The 17500-nt window shown below is 51.0% G+C and overlaps 2 protein-coding genes across 2 annotated transcripts in view; both read right to left on the bottom strand.

Annotated features, from left to right (window-relative positions):
• LOC144954028 (uncharacterized) overlaps positions 1-11624 on the bottom strand; it is a gene marked incomplete at both ends in the record, with an annotated part of 12958 nt that extends 1334 nt beyond the window's left edge. Inside the window, 2 exons of the mRNA XM_078884610.1 lie at positions 10119-10610; positions 11476-11624. Coding sequence (XP_078740736.1) covers positions 10119-10610; positions 11476-11624 — 641 coding nt within the window. The remainder of the gene's footprint in view (positions 1-10118; positions 10611-11475) is intronic.
• A 5675-nt stretch (positions 11625-17299) lies between these two features.
• Positions 17300-17500, bottom strand: part of LOC144954029 (uncharacterized) — a gene marked incomplete at its 5' end in the record, with an annotated part of 3353 nt that continues 3152 nt past the window's right edge. Inside the window, one exon of the mRNA XM_078884612.1 lies at positions 17300-17500. This exon is cut by the window's right edge and continues 327 nt beyond it.

Genomic DNA, 17500 nt, shown 5'->3' with positions numbered 1-17500 from the left:
CACAGACTCACACAGACACAGACTCACACAGACTCACACACACACAGACTCACACACAGACACACACACTCAAACACATAGACTCACACAGAGATAAATATGCCCCATATAGCCTTCGCAGACTAGAGGGGCAAGTGCTTTGAGCGGCACTGTAATTCACACACAGAGGGGTGGCCAGCACCACCACGCCCGGCCGCCTTTGTCTCTCCCGCAGTAATCGAACTATAGATGGACACACAACCACTCACCCAGGCACTCACTCAACCACTCACTCACCCACTCAGTCACTCACTCACCCACCCACCCACTCACTCACCCAGGCACTGATCAAATCACTCACTCACTCACTCAACCACCCTCTAACCCACTCACTCACACACTCACTCACTCACCCACTCACTCACTCACTCAACCACCCACCCACCCACTCACTCAAACACTCACTCACTCACCCACTCACCCAATCACCCACTCACTCATCTACTCATCAAATCACCCACTCACCCACTCACTCAACCACCCTCTAACCCACTCACTCACACACTCACTCACTCACTCACCCACTCACTCAACCACCCTCTAACCCACTCACTCACACACTCACTCACTCACTCACCCACTCACTCAACCATTCACTAACCCACTCACTCACTCACGCACTCACTCACCTGCTCACCCACTCACTCACCTACTCTGCCACTTACTCACCCACCCACTCACCCACTCACCGACTCACTCACCCACTCACTCACTCAACCACCCACCCACTCACTCACGCACTCACTCACCCACTCACCCAATCACCCACTCACTCATCTACTCATCAAATCACCCACTCACTCACTCACCTACTCATCAAATCACTCACCCACTCACTCACTCAACCACCCTCTAACCCACTCACTCACTCACCAACCCACTCACTCACCTACTCATCCACTCACTCACTCACCCATCCACGCACTCACTCACTCACTCACCCATTCACTAACCCACTCAACCCACTGACTCATTCACGCACTCACTCACCTGCTCACCTACTCACTCACCTACTCAGCCACTTACTCACCCACCCACTCACCCACTCACCGACTAACTCACCCACTCACTCACCCACTCACTCACCCACACACCCACCGACGCACCTACCCACTCACTCACTCACCCACCCACTCACTCACCCACCCACCCACCCACTCACCCACCCACCCACTCACCTACCCACTCACCCACCCACTCAATCACTCACCCACTCACACACGCACTCACCCACCCACTCAACCACCCACTTACTCACCTACTCATCCACTCACTCACCCACTCACTCACTCAGTCACGCACTCACTCACCCACTCACTCACTCACTCACCCACTCACCCACCCACTCACCCACCCACCCACTCAACCACCCACTCACCCACACACTCACCCACCCACTCACGCACGCACTCACTCACCTACTCATCAACTCACTCACCTACTCATCCACCCACTCACCCACCCACTCACCCACCAACTCACCAAATCGCTCAACCACCCACTCACCCACTCAATAACTCACACATCGAATCAATGACCTACTCACTCAGTCATTAACACAATCACCCATTGACTCACCCAAAGACTCACACAGAGACCCATAGACTCACACAAATACCTATACACACAGAGACCCATAGACTCACACAGAGACCCATAGACTCACACAGAGACCCATAGACACACACAGAAACCCATAGACTCACACAGAGACCCATAGACACAGAGACCCATAAACTCATACAGAGACCCATAGACTCATACAGAGACCCTAAGACTCATACCGAGACCCAAAGACTCATACAGAGACCCATAGACTCACACAAAGACTCACCATCCATAGACTCACCACACAGACCCACAGACTCACCACACAGAGACCCACAGACTCACCACACAGAGACCCATAGACTCACCACACAGAGACCCATAGACTCACCACGCAGAGACCCATAGACTCATCCCATAGAAACCCACAGACTCATCACACATAGACACACAGACTCACCACACAAAGACTCATAGACTCATCCCACAGAGACCCACAGCCTCACCACACAGAGACCCATAGACTCACCACACAGAGACCCATAGACTCACCACTCAGAGACCCATACTCACCACACAGACTCATAGACTCACCACACAGAGACTCACAGACTCACCACACAGAGACCCATAGACTCACCACACAGAGACCCATAGACTCACCACACAGAGACCCACAGACTCACCACACAGAGACCCACAGACTCACCACGCAGAGACCCATAGACTCACCACACAGAGACCCATAGACTCACCACACAGAGACCCATAGACTCACCACAGAGACCCACAGACTCACCACACAGAGACCCATAGACTCACCACACAGAGACCCACAGACTCACCACGCAGAGACCCATAGACTCACCACACAGAGACCCATAGACTCACCACACAGAGACCCATAGACTCACCACAGAGACCCACAGACTCACCACACAGAGACTCACCACACAGAGACCCACAGACTCACCACACAGAGACCCACAGACTCACCACACAAAGACCCACAGATTCACCACACGGACAACCACAGACTCACCCCACAGAGACCCATAGACTCACCACACAGAGACCCACAGACTCACCACACAAAGACCCACAGACTCACCACACAGAGACCCACAGACTCACCACACAGAGACCCACAGACTCACCACACAGACACCCACAGACTCACCACACAGAGACCCACAGACTCACCACACAGAGACCCACAGACTCACCACACAAAGACCCACAGACTCATCACACAGAGACCCACAGACTCACCACACAGAGACCCACAGACTCACCACACGGATACCCACAGACTCACCCCACAGAGACCCATAGACTCACCACACAGAGACCCACAGACTCACCACACAAAGACCCACAGACTCACCACACAGAGACCCATAGACTCACCACACAGAGACCCACAGACTCACCACACAGAAACCCACAGACTCACCACACAGAGACCCACAGACTCACCACACAGAGACCCATACACCCACCACATAGAGACCCATAGACTCACCACACAGAGACCCATAGACTCACCACACAGAGACCCATAGACTCACCACACAGAGACCCACAGACTCACCACACAGAGACCCATAGACTCACCACACAGAGACCCACAGACTCACCACACAGAGACCTACAGACTCACCACACAGAGACCCATAGACTCACCACACAGAGACCCATAGACTCACCACACAGAGACCTACAGACTCACCACACAGAGACCCATAGACTCACCACACAGAGACCCACAGACTCACCACACAGAGACCCACAGACTCACCACACAGAGACCCACAGACTCACCACACAGAGACCCACAGACTCACCACACAGAGACCCACAGACTCACCACACAAAGACCCACAGACTCACCACACAGAGACCCACAGACTCACCACAAAGAGACCTACAGACTCACCACACGGACACCCACAGACTCACCACACAGAGACCCACAGACTCACCACACAGAGACCCATAGACTCACCACACAGAGACCTACAGACTCACCACACGGACACCCACAGACTCACCACACAGAGACCCACAGACTCACCACACAGAAACCCACAGACTCACCACACAAAGACCCACAGACTCACCACACAGAGACCCACAGACTCACCACACAGAGACCCACAGACTCACCACACAGAAACCCACAGACTCACCACACAGAGACCCACAGACTCACCACACAGAGACCCACAGACTCACCACACAGAGACCCACAGACTCACCACACAGAGACCCACAGACTCACCACACAGAGACCCACAGACTCACCACACAGAGACCCACAGACTCACCACACAGACTCACCTTTGAGCCGTCTGAACCCAAACACGTATGTCTGTGTCTGTCTGCGTCTGTCTGTGTCTGTCTGCGTCTGTCTGTGTCTGCGTCTGTCTGCGTCTGTGGGGTGAGTGAGTTGCAGTGCAGCGGGGCCCTGCTTGCGATCAGCTGGGTGATTGATCAGCCGATTGATCAACTGGGTGGGTGATCAGCTGAGCGGGTGAGTGAGTGGGTGAGCGGGTGAGTGAGTGGGTGATCAATCAGCTGAGCGGGTGAGTGGGTGAGCAATCAGGTGAGCGGGTGAGTGAGTGGGTGAGTGATCAGCTGAGCGGGTGAGTGAGTGAGTGAGTGGGTGAGTGATCAGCTGAGTGAGTGAGTGATCAGCTGAGCGGGTGAGTGAGTGATCAGCTGAGTGAGTGAGCGAGTGATCAGCTGAGTGAGTGAGTGATCAGCTGAGCGGGTGAGTGAGTGATCAGCTGAGTGAGTGAGTGATCAGCTGAGCAGGTGAGTGAGTGGGTGATCAATCAATTGAGCGGGCGAGTGAGTGGGTGAGTGAGTGGGTGAGTGATCAGCTGAGCGGGTGAGTGAGTGAGTGATCAGGTGAGTGATCAGCTGAGCGGGTGAGTGAGTGGGTGAGTGGGTGAGTGAGTGATCAGCTGAGCGGGTGAGTGGAGCGAGCCAGCCGAGCCGAGCGAATCGAGGAGTTGAGCGAGCGGCGAAGGCTTCGTCCGTGAGTTTTGACAGAAATCCACACCCCTCCCACCCACCCTCCCTCCCAGCGAGGTGTGACGAGCGGTCCAACAACAGCACAACCACGACGACACAACCACAACAACCACAAGACCACAACGATTGGAACAACGCCAAAACAAATGTTGTGGCTCCGTCAGGGCGAATTTGAGAGTTGTGGGTGGGTGGGTGGGGAGTTTTTTAAAAAAGTTTTTTTAGTTTTTTTTGTTGAGTTCGTTGGGGGGTTTTGTTAAGTTTTTTGTTGATTTTTGTTAAGTTTTTTTTGTTGATTTTTGTTAAGTTTTTGGTTTATTTTTGTTGAGTTTTATTTGTTAAGTTGTTGTTTTTTTTGTTAAGTTTTTCGTTTATTTTTAAGTTTTTTATTTCTTAAGTTTGTTGTTTTTTGTTAAGTTTGTTGATTTTTTGTTAAGTTTTTCGTTTATTTTTAAGTTTTTTATTTCTTAAGTTTGTAGATTTTTTGTTAAGTTTGTTGATTTTTTGTTAAGTTTTTAGGGTTTTATTTTTTAAGTTTGTTGATTTTTTGTTAACTTTGTGGTAAGTTTTTTGTTAAGTTTGTTGAATTTTTTGTTAAGTTTATTGATCTTTTGTTAAGTTTTTCGGGTTTTATTTTTAAAGTTTGTTGATTTTTGTTAACTTTGTGGTACGTTTTTTGTTAAGTTTGTTGATTTTTTGTTAAGTTTGTTGATTTTTTTGTTAAGTTTTTCGGGTTTTATTTGTTAAGTTTGTTGATTTTTTGTTAAGTTTGTTGATTTTTTTGTTAAGTTTTTCGGGTTTTATTTGTTAAGTTTGTTGATTTTTTGTTCAGTTTGTTGTAAGTTTTTTTTGTTTTTCTGTTAAGTTTGTTGATTTTCTTCTTAGTTTTTTTTTCTAGTTTTTTTTTAGCTGTTTTTGTGTTTGATTTCACTTCGTGTGCACCATTGGCTTTAGAGTTGAGGTTGGTTGGGGGGGCGGGGCTTTGAGGGGGGAGGGGCTTTGAGGGGGGGTTGGGGGGCGGGGCTTTGAGGGGGGAGGGGCTTTGAGGGGGGAGGGGGCTTTGAGGGGGGGGTTGGGGGGAGGGGCTTTGAGGGGGGAGGGGCTTTGAGGGGGGGGTTGGGGGGCGGGGCTTTGAGGGGGGAGGGGGCTTTGAGGGGGGGGTTGGGGGGAGGGGCTTTGAGGGGGGAGGGGGCTTTGAGGGGGGGGTTGGGGGGCGGGGCTTTGAGGGGGGAGGGGCTTTGAGGGGGGAGGGGGCTTTGAGGGGGGGGTTGGGGGGAGGGGCTTTGAGGGGGGAGGGGCTTTGAGGGGGGGGGTTGGGGGGCGGGGCTTTGAGGGGGGAGGGGCTTTGAGGGGGGGTTGGGGGGCGGGGCTTTGAGGGGGGAGGGGCTTTGAGGGGGGGTTGGGGGGCGGGGCTTTGAGGGGGGAGGGGCTTTGAGGGGGGAGGGGGCTTTGAGGGGGGGGTTGGGGGGCGGGGCTTTGAGGGGGGAGGGGCTTTGAGGGGGGAGTTGGGGGGGCGGGGCTTTGAGGGGGGAGGGGCTTTGAGGGGGGGGGGGTTGGGGGGCGGGGCTTTGAGGGGGGAGGGGCTTTGAGGGGGGAGTTGGGGGGGCGGGGCTTTGAGGGGGGAGGGGCTTTGAGGGGGGGGGGGGTTGGGGGGCGGGGCTTTGAGGGGGGAGGGGCTTTGAGGGGGGAGTTGGGGGGCGGGGCTTTGAGGGGGGAGGGGCTTTGAGGGGGGAGGGGCTTTGAGGGGGGGGGGGTTGGGGGGCGGGGCTTTGAGGGGGGAGGGGCTTTGAGGGGGGAGGGGGCTTTGAGGTGGGGGTTGGGGGGCGGGGCTTTGAGGGGGGAGGGGCTTTGAGGGGGGAGTTGGGGGCGGGGCTTTGAGGGGGGAGGGGCTTTGAGGGGGGGGGGTTGGGGGGCGGGGCTTTGAGGGGGGAGGGGCTTTGAGGGGGGAGTTGGGGGGCGGGGCTTTGAGGGGGGAGGGGCTTTGAGGGGGGAGGGGGCTTTGAGGGGGGGGGTTGGGGGGCGGGGCTTTGAGGGGGGAGGGGCTTTGAGGGGGGGTTGGAGGGCGGGGCTTTGAGGGGGGAGGGGCTTTGAGGGGGGAGGGGGCTTTGAGGGGGGGGTTGGGGGGCGGGGCTTTGAGGGGGGAGGGGCTTTGAGGGGGGAGTTGGGGGGGCGGGGCTTTGAGGGGGGAGGGGCTTTGAGGGGGGAAAGGGCTTTGAGGGGGGGGGGTTGGGGGGAGGGGCTTTGAGGGGGGAGGGGCTTTGAGGGGGGAGGGGCTTTGAGGGGGGAGTTGGGGGGGCGGGGCTTTGAGGGGGGGGGTTGGGGGGAGGGGCTTTGAGGGGGGGGGTTGGGGGGAGGGGCTTTGAGGGGGGGGTTGGGGGGAGGGGCTTTGAGGGGGGGGGTTGGGGGGAGGGGCTTTGAGGGGGGAGGGGCTTTGAGGGGGGAGTTGGGGGGCGGGGCTTTGAGGGGGGAGGGGCTTTGAGGGGGGAGGGGCTTTGAGGGGGGGGTTGGGGGGCGGGCTTTGAGGGGGGAGGGGCTTTGAGGGGGGAGGGGGCTTTGAGGGGGGGGGGTTGGGGGGAGGGGCTTTGAGGGGGGAGGGGCTTTGAGGGGGGCGGGGCTTTGAGGGGGGGGGGGTTGGGGGGGGGGGGCAGAAAAATTGTTGCCCGCCAACGTGCAATTCGTTTTCTTTGCACAAAAAAAATGTGCGCGCACACACAAATACATGTTTCCTTTAGACAAAAATAATAATTCGGCGCAAATAATTTTCCTTAACAAAAAAACAAAATCTTCTCGGTTCTTTCGGTAAAGTCACGTAGAATAAAAATAATAAAGCATTAAAAATAAAACAAAATAAAGTAATAAAAATAAAACGTAATAAAATAATAAAAATAAAACATAATAAAATAATAAAAATAAAACATACTAAAATAATTCTCACGACGTTTCGGCCACAACGCAAGCAGCCGTCCTCAGGTGAAGAACAGGTCTGTCGAGAAGACCGAGTCTGAAACGTCGTGAGAATTGTATTTTATTGTTTAATTTTAAATATTTTCTTATTTTATTACATTATTATTTTATTATGTTTTATTTTTAATATTTTATTATTACATTATTTTATTATGTTTTATTTTTAATATTTTATTATTACATTATTTTATTATGTTTTATTTTTAATATTTTATTATTACATTATTTTATTATGCTTGCGTTGTGGCCGAAACGTCGTGAGAATTGTTTTATTATGTTTTATTTTCATTATTTTATTACTTCCCTTCTCCGTGATGACTTTACCGAAAGAACCAAGAAGATGAATCCATGCTGCAGTCACGAAAGCAGCTTTACATCGAAATCGGCGCAAATTATTTTCCTTAACAAAAACCAAAATTCCACTTAAAAACTTTTCATTTTTTTTTACGTAAAAAAAAATTCAACCCACACACAAATAATTTTTCTTCACGTAAAAAAAAATTCAACCCACACACAAATAATTTTTCTTCACGTAAAAAAAAAATTCAACCCACACACACATAATTTTTCTTTACGTAAAAAAAATTCAACCCACACACAAATAATTTTTCTTTACGTAAAAAAAAAATTCAACCCACACACAAATAATTTTTCTTCACGTAAAAAAAAATTCAACCCACACACAAATAATTTTTCTTTACGTAAAAAAAAATTCAACCCACACACAAATAATTTTTCTTTACGTAAAAAAAAATTCAACCCACACAAATACTTTTTCTTTACGTAAAAAAAAAATTCAACCCACACACAAATAATTTTTCTTTACGTAAAAAAAAAATTCAACCCACACACAAATAATTTTTCTTCACGTAAAAAAAAAATTCAACCCACACACAAATAATTTTTCTTCACGTAAAAAAAAATTCAACCCACACAAATAATTTTTCTTTACGTAAAAAAAAAATTCAACCCACACACAAATAATTTTTCTTCACGTAAAAAAAAATTCAACCCACACAAATAATTTTTCTTCACGTAAAAAAAAATTCAACCCACACACAAATAATTTTTCTTCACGTAAAAAAAAATTCAACCCACACACAAATAATTTTTCTTCACGTAAAAAAAAAATTCAACCCACACACAAATAATTTTTCTTCACGTAAAAAAAAATTCAACCCACACACAAATAATTTTTCTTCACGTAAAAAAAATTCAACCCACACACAAATAATTTTTCTTTATGTAAAAAAAAATTCAACCCACACACAAATAATTTTTCTTCACGTAAAAAAAAATTCAACCCACACACAAATAATTTTTCTTTACGTAAAAGTAAAAATCCACGCACGCACACAAAAAACATTTTTAATTACACAAAAAAAATTGCCCACGCACACCGACAATTTTTTTTTAAGTCATCACACGCAACATTGAAAAATCCACCACGCACACACAAATCATTTTTATTCTTTAAACACAAACAAAAGATTTTCCACGCGTGCGATGTTTGTTTTGTTCGCTGTCAAACGCGGCTTTTGGTGGTGGTGGTGGTGGTATGGGTGGTGGTGGTGGTGGTGGTGTTGGTGTTGAATCTAAATCCGACAAACAAAAGATTTAAAGAGTCGGCGCGCGCCTGAGTCCATCGAATTTCAACTTTTTTTGTTTGTCGGATTTGCGCCGTTTCGCTGAGCTGAGCAAGGCGGTCACGCTGATGAGTGAGATTAGTGGGGGGGGGAGGTGGTGGGGGGGAGGTGGTGGGGGGGGGGAGGTGGTGGTGGGGGGGGGGGGTGGTGGTGGGGGGGGTGGTGGTGGGGGGGGAGGTGGTGGGGGGGAGGTGGTGGGGGGGGAGGTGGTGGGGGGGGGGAGGTGGTGGGGGGGAGGTGGTGGGGGGGGAGGTGGTGGTGGGGGGGGAGGTGGTGGTGGGGGGGGGGGGTGGTGGGGGGGAGGTGGTGGTGGGGGGGGAGGTGGTGGTGGGGGGGAGGTGGTGGGGGGGGGGGGAGGTGGTGGGGGGGAGGTGGTGGTGGGGGGGGAGGTGGTGGTGGGGGGGGGGGGTGGTGGGGGGGGGGGTGGTGGTGGGGGGGGTGGTGGTGGGGGGGGAGGTGGTGGGGGGGAGGTGGTGGTGGGGGGGGAGGTGGTGGTGGGGGGGAGGTGGTGGGGGGGAGGTGGTGGTGGGGGGGGGGGTGGTGGGGAGAGACAAAGACGGCCGCGGGGGATGCTGAGCACACACAGAGAGAGAGACACAGAGAGACAGAGACACAGAGAGAGACACACACAGACACACACACAGAGACACAGAGAGAGAGAGACACAGAGAGACAGAGAGACACAGAGAGACACACACACAGACACAGAGAGACACAGAGAGACACAGAGAGAGAGACACAGAGAGACAGAGAGACACAGAGAGAGAGACACAGAGAGACAGAGAGACACAGAGAGACACAGAGAGAGACACAGAGAGAGAGACACACAGAGAGACACACAGAGACACACACAGACACACACAGACACACACACGGAGACACAGAGAGAGAGACACACACAGAGACACACAGAGACACACACAGACACACACAGACACATACACACAGAGACACACAGAGACACACACAGACACATACACACAGAGACACACACACACAGAGACACACAGAGACACACACAGACACATACACACAGAGACACACACACACAGAGACACACAGAGACACACACAGACACACACAGACACATACACACAGAGACACACACACACACAGAGACACACAGAGAGAGACACACAGAGACACACACAGACACATACACACAGAGACACACACACACAGAGACACACAGAGACACACACAGACACATACACACAGAGACACACACACACAGAGACACACAGAGACACACACACACAGAGACACACAGAGACACACACAGACACACACAGACACATACACACAGAGACACACACACACACAGAGACACACAGAGAGAGACACACAGAGACACACACACAACAACCGATCACGCTGATGAGTGAGATTAGTGGGGGGGGAGGTGGTGGGGGGGGAGGTGGTGGGGGGGGGTGGTGGGGGGGGGGTGGTGGGGAGAGACAAAGACGGCCGCGGGGGATGCTGAGCACACACAGACAGAGAGACACAGAGAGAGACACAGAGAGAGACATAGAAAGAGACACACAGAGACACACAGAGACACACACAGACACACACAGACACACACAGACACATACACACAGAGACACACAGAGACACACAGAGACACACACACACAGACACAGAGAGAGAGACACACAGAGACACACACACACAGACACACAGAGACACACACACAGACACACAGAGAGAGACAGAGAGACACAGAGAGAGACACAGAGAGAGACATAGAAAGAGACACACAGAGACACACAGAGACACACACAGACACACACAGACACATACACACAGAGACACACAGAGACACACAGAGACACACACACACAGACACAGAGAGAGAGACACACAGAGACACACACACACAGACACACAGAGACACACACACAGACACACAGAGAGAGACAGAGAGACACAGAGAGAGACACAGAGAGAGACATAGAAAGAGACACACAGAGACACACAGAGACACACACAGACACACACAGACACATACACACAGAGACACACAGAGACACACAGAGACACACACACACAGACACAGAGAGAGAGACACACAGAGACACACACACAGACACACAGAGACACACACACAGACACACAGAGAGAGACAGAGAGACACAGAGAGAGACACAGAGAGAGACATAGAAAGAGACACACAGAGAGAGACACAGAGAGACACACACACAGACACACACACAGAGACACAGAGAGAGACAGAGACAGACACACACACACACACAGAGACACACAGAGACACACACAGACACACACAGACACATACACACAGAGACACACAGAGACACACACACAGACACACAGAGAGAGACACACAGAGACACACACACAGACACACAGAGACACACACAGACACACACAGACACATACACACAGAGACACACAGAGACACACAGAGACACACACACACAGACACACAGAGAGAGACACAGACACACACACAACAACCGATCACGCTGATGAGTGAGATTAGTGGGGGGGGGGAGGTGGTGGGGGGGGGGAGAGCACACACAGAGACACACACAGACACAGAGACAGACACAGAGAGAGACACACAGAGAGAGAGACACAGAGAGACACACAGACACAGAGACACACACAGAGAGAGAGACACAGACACACACAGAGACAGACACACAGAGAGAGACACACAGAGAGACACACAGAGAGAGACACACAGAGAGAGACACACAGAGAGAGAGACACAGAGAGACACACAGACACAGAGACACACACAGAGAGAGAGACACAGACACACACAGAGACAGACACACAGAGAGAGACACACAGAGAGACACACAGAGAGAGACACACAGAGAGACACACAGAGAGACACACTGACACACAGAGAGAGACACAGAGAGACACACAGAGAGAGACAGACAGAGAGAGACAGAGAGAGACACACAGAGAGAGAGACACAGAGAGACACACAGAGAGACACACTGACACACAGAGAGAGACACAGAGAGACACACAGAGAGAGACACACAGAGAGAGACACACAGAGACACAGAGAGACACACAGAGAGACACACAGAGACACACACAGAGACACACAGAGAGAGACACACAGAGACAGACACACAGAGAGATACACAGAGAGACACACACACACAGAGACACAGAGACACACACAGACACAGAGACACACACAGAGAGAGACACACAGACACACAGAGACACACAGAGACACAGAGACACAGAGAGACAGACACGGACACACAGAGAGAGACACACACAGACACACAGACACACACAGAGACAGACAGACACACACAGACACACAGAGACACATACAGACACACACAGACACACAGAGAGAGACACAGACACAGACACACAGAGACAAAGACAGACACACACAGATACATAGACACACACACAGACACACAAACAGACACACAGAGACAGACAGACACACACAGACACACAGAGACACACACACAGACACACACAAACAGACACACAACAACAACCGCCATTCGCCACTAAGTGGCGGTGACGTCACCACGACGCTTGTGCCAGGCCATGTGCACCCTGAGGCCACGTGAAGTGTCGAACGCCCGCTGGCAGGAGGTCACGGGGCAGACCCACACACAGACACACAGAGATAGACACACAGAGACACACAGAAAGAGACACACAGACACACACACAGACACACAGAGACACAGAGAGACAGACACAGACACACAGAGAGAGACACACAGAGACACACACAGACACACAGAGAGACACACACAGAGACACACAGACACACAGAGAGAGACACAGACACACAGAGACACACACAGACACAGACAGACACACACACAGACACACACACACACTGACACACACAATGACACACAGACACACAAACAGGCTGCCACTATTCAGGAGGTCCGGTGGACCGGCTCTGGTGTTTGTGTGGAGAGAGGCTGCCACTCCTCTGTCAGGAGCTGGACCGGTACCGCCTGGAACTCTGTGGTATTGAGTTCCGTTTGACTGGATCTGGTGTGTGGATGAGAGGCTGCCACTCCTCTGTCAGGAGCTGGACCGGTACCATCTAGACCCCTTGTGGGATGAGGAGGCCTGGTTAGATTGAATCTGGTTTGGATGAGAGGCTGCCGCTACTCTGTCTGGAGCTGGACCGGTACCATCTAGACCCCTTGTGGGATGAGGAGGCCTGGTTAGATTGAATCTGGTTTGGATGAGAGGCTGCCGCTACTCTGTCGTGAGTTGTACCGGTACCGCCTGGATCCCTTGTGGGATGAGGCCTGGTGGACTGGATCTGGTGTGTGGATGAGAGGCTGCCACTCCTCTGTCGGGAGCTGGACCGGTACCTCCTGGATCTCTTGTGGTATTCAGGATGTCCGGTGGAATGGTGCTGGTGTATGGAGAGGCTTCACATTCCTAGGTTTTTTTCGGTAAAGTCACGTAGGTAAAAAAGTAAAAATTAATATTTTATAAAATAATATTTGAATAATTAATCATTTCATGCAATTAATTATTTTATTTTTATTTCACTTTTATTAATTTAAATTGTTTAACCTACGTGACTTTACCGAAAAAACTTAAGAATATGAATACTTGCAGTCACGAAAGCTTCAAATCTAGAAGTATGGAGAGGCTGCCGCTCCTCTGTCGGGAGCTGGACCGGTACCTTCTAGACCCCTTTGTTGTATAAGGAGGCCTGGTTAGTTTGAATCTGGTGTGGATGAGAGGCTGCCACTCCTCTGTCAGGAGTTGGACGGGTACCGTCTGGATCTCTGTGGTAATGAGTTCCGGTGGACTGGATCTGGTGTGTGGATGAGAGGCTGTCGCTACTCTGTCAGGAGCTGGACTGGTACCTCCTGGATCTCTTGTGGTATTGAGTTCCGTTGGACTGTATCTGGTGTGTGGATGAGAGGCTGTCGCTCCTCTGTCGGGAGCTGGACCGGTACCTTCTGGATCTCTGTGGTATTGAGGAGGTCCGGTTAGATTGAATCTGGTGTGGATGAGAGGCTGCCACTCCTCTGTCGGGAGTTGTACCGGTACCGCCTGGATCTCTGTGGTATTGAGATCCGATGTACTGTATCTGGTGTGTGGATGAGAGGCTGCCACTCCTCTGTCAGGAGTTGGACGGGTACCGTCTGGATCTCTGTGGTAATGAGTTCCGGTGGACTGGATCTGGTGTGTGGATGAGAGGCTGTCGCTACTCTGTCGGGAGCTGGACCGGTACCGCCTGGATCTCTGTGGTATTGAGATCCGATGTACTGTATCTGGTGTGTGGATGAGAGGCTGCCACTCCTCTGTCGGGAGCTGGACCGGTACCGCCTGGATCTCTGTGGTATTGAGATCCGATGTACTGTATCTGGTGTGTGGATGAGAGGCTGTCGCTCCTCTGTCTGGAGCTGGACGGGTACCGCCTGGATCTCTGTGGTATTGAGATCCGTTTGACTGGATCTGGTGTGTGGATGAGAGGCTGCCACTCCTCTGTCAGGAGCTGGACGGGTACCATCTAGACCCCTTGTGGGATGAGGAGGCCTGGTTAGATTGAATCTGGTTTGGATGAGAGGCTGCCGCTACTCTGTCTGGAGCTGGACCGGTACCATCTAGACCCCTTGTGGGATGAGGAGGCCTGGTTAGATTGAATCTGGTGTGGATGAGAGGCTGCCACTCCTCTGTCAGGAGTTGGACGGGTACCGCCTGGATCTCTGTGGTATTGAGTTCCGGTGGACTGGATCTGGTGTGTGGATGAGAGGCTGCCACTCCTCTGTCGGGAGTTGGACCGGTACCTCCTGGATCTCTGTGGTATTGAGTTCCGGTGGACTGTATCTGGTGTGGATGAGGCTGCTGCTACTCTGTCGGGAGTTGGACCGGTACCGCCTGGATCTCTGTGGTATTGAGTTCCGTTTGACTGGATCTGGTATGTGGATGAGAGGCTGTCGCTCCTCTGTCTGGAGCTGGACCGGTACCTTCTGGATCTCTGTGGTATTGAGGAGGTCCGGTTAGATTGAATCTGGTGTGTGGATGAGGCTGCCACTCCTCTGTCGGGAGTTGGACGGGTACCGCCTGGATCTCTGTGGTATAGAGGTCCGGTGGACCGGATCTGGTGTCTGTGGAAAACCGCGTGGACGTTCCGATGACCGGTACGAGCCGTGTCAAGATCGGCCTCTGCGGATGAGGAGGCTCGTGAAGGACGCCGCTGCTACTGAGCAGTGCCAGGCTAGGTGCACACCCCCGCTGAGTGACGAACGGCTGCTACTGCTGCGTGAATCCGTTTGTGTTTTTTCGTCAACCTCCATTGTCAGCAGTGTGGGTGTGTGGAGCGAGGTCAGAGGTCACAACCGGGTACCCGATACCCGTACCCTACCCGATACCCGGCTACCCGTACCCGGCACGGGTACAGGTACCCGTTTTGCGACCCTGGTGCGGCCGGGTACGGGTAGGCCGTGAGTCACTGGTGAGTCACCGTTTGTCACTCATTTCCCAACGTCTTGTCTCTTCTCACAATTCAAGTTCCTAGAATCAACCCACCCGCCATGCCTGCAACGTGGCTTCATCCCAGAGGTCGCAATCGGGTACCCGGGTGAGTGGTTGGGTGAGTGACTGGGTGAGTGGCTGAGTGACTGAGTGAGCGACTGAGTGACTGGGTGACTGGGTGAGTGGCTGAGTGAGTGACTGGGCAAGTGGCTGAGTGAGTGACTGGGTGAGTGGCTGGGCGAGTGACTGGGTCAGTGACTGGGTGAGTGGCTGAGTGACTGGGTGAGCGACTGAGTGGCTGAGTGACTGGGTGACTGGCTGGGTCAGTGATTGGTGCGGCTGGGTACGGGTAAGGAATCAAAACCCGTTTGCGACCTCTGAGTGAGATGATTGGAGTTGCTTGTTTGCTACCCACATTAACATCAGCTGCCATGTCCATGCTGCTAACATTGGGGCTACGGGCATCTTTAAACATTCACAGCTTGCCTTTAGCGAGGCGAAGGCCCCCTTTTCCTGATGACGACCCGCTGGTGTTGCGATTAAAACGTCGTGGTTTTTATTTTAATTACTGAAATAACCAATACTAACTGAGACATCTCCTTTACCAGTGGCAAAATATAGTAATAGGTTTTTACCCTTTCAACTGGTACAAAAACTGACACCTTTATACAAGGCATCGTGTTTGCAATAACCACAACACAAGCAGTCAAAATGCAAACAAAAAGAAACAACTCTGATGATGATGATATGCACTGTCCTTGAAGTTGATTGGTCCACACCCGAGACAGCTTTTCTTAGAGCCTAGTCTCACTTGGTGTTGGACCAGATGACGCCAAAAGGCGCACAACTCAAAGACAATGCACCATCGGAGTACGAGAGCTCAGGGTAAAGCATTTACACTATGAGACATCTCCTTTACCAGTGGCAAAATATAGGTTTTTAACCTTTCAACTGGTACAAAAACTGACACCTTTATACAAGGCATCATAATTGGTTGTATTACCCTTTTATCTGGCAACAAAACTGTAAATGCTTTACCCCGAGCTCTCATACTCTGATGGTGCATTGTCTTTGAGTTGTGCGCCTTTTGGCGTCATCTGGTCCAACATCAGGGTGAGACTAGGCTCTAGGGAAAGCTGTCTCGGGTGTGGACCAATCAACTTCAAGGACAGTGCTTATCATTATCATCATCAGAGTTGTTTCTTTTTGTTTGCATTTTGACTGCTTGTGTTGTGCTTATTGCAAACACGATGCCTTGTATAAAGGTGTCAGTTTTTGTACCAGTTGAAAGGGTAAAAACCAGTGAGACATCTCCTTTAGCAGTGGCAAAATATAGTAATAGGTTTTTACCCTTTCAACTGGTACAAAAACGACACCTTTATACAAGGCATCGTGTTTGCAATAACCGGCAGTACGCTCACCAAGGTTAAGAACCAGGCTAATCTACGTTGGTGGTTTTAGTTTTTTTTCTTATTTTTTTTTACTTTATTTGCATCAATATTTGTGACTTTACCTAAAAGAACCCTATAGAATATGAATCTGTGCGCGTCAGAGGGCACGAACAGGGAAGAATCATCAACTTTCATAACCAACTTCTTTATTCAGAAAGCAGACGAAAGTTACAGGAGACTGAATCTCTCAAGAAGCTCCCGGAACCTCCCGGAAACCTCTCGGAAACTCCCAGAAACTCCCGGAAACCTCCCAGAAACCTCCCGGAAACATCCCAGAAGCTCCCGGGAACCTCCCGGAAACCTCCCGGAAACCTCCCGGAAACCTCCCGG

This window comes from Lampetra fluviatilis, unplaced genomic scaffold, assembly GCF_964198595.1.
Source record: "Lampetra fluviatilis unplaced genomic scaffold, kcLamFluv1.1 SCAFFOLD_832, whole genome shotgun sequence".
Classification (NCBI taxonomy): domain Eukaryota; kingdom Metazoa; phylum Chordata; class Hyperoartia; order Petromyzontiformes; family Petromyzontidae; genus Lampetra; species Lampetra fluviatilis.
This window is presented reverse-complemented; position numbering and strand designations above follow the sequence as displayed.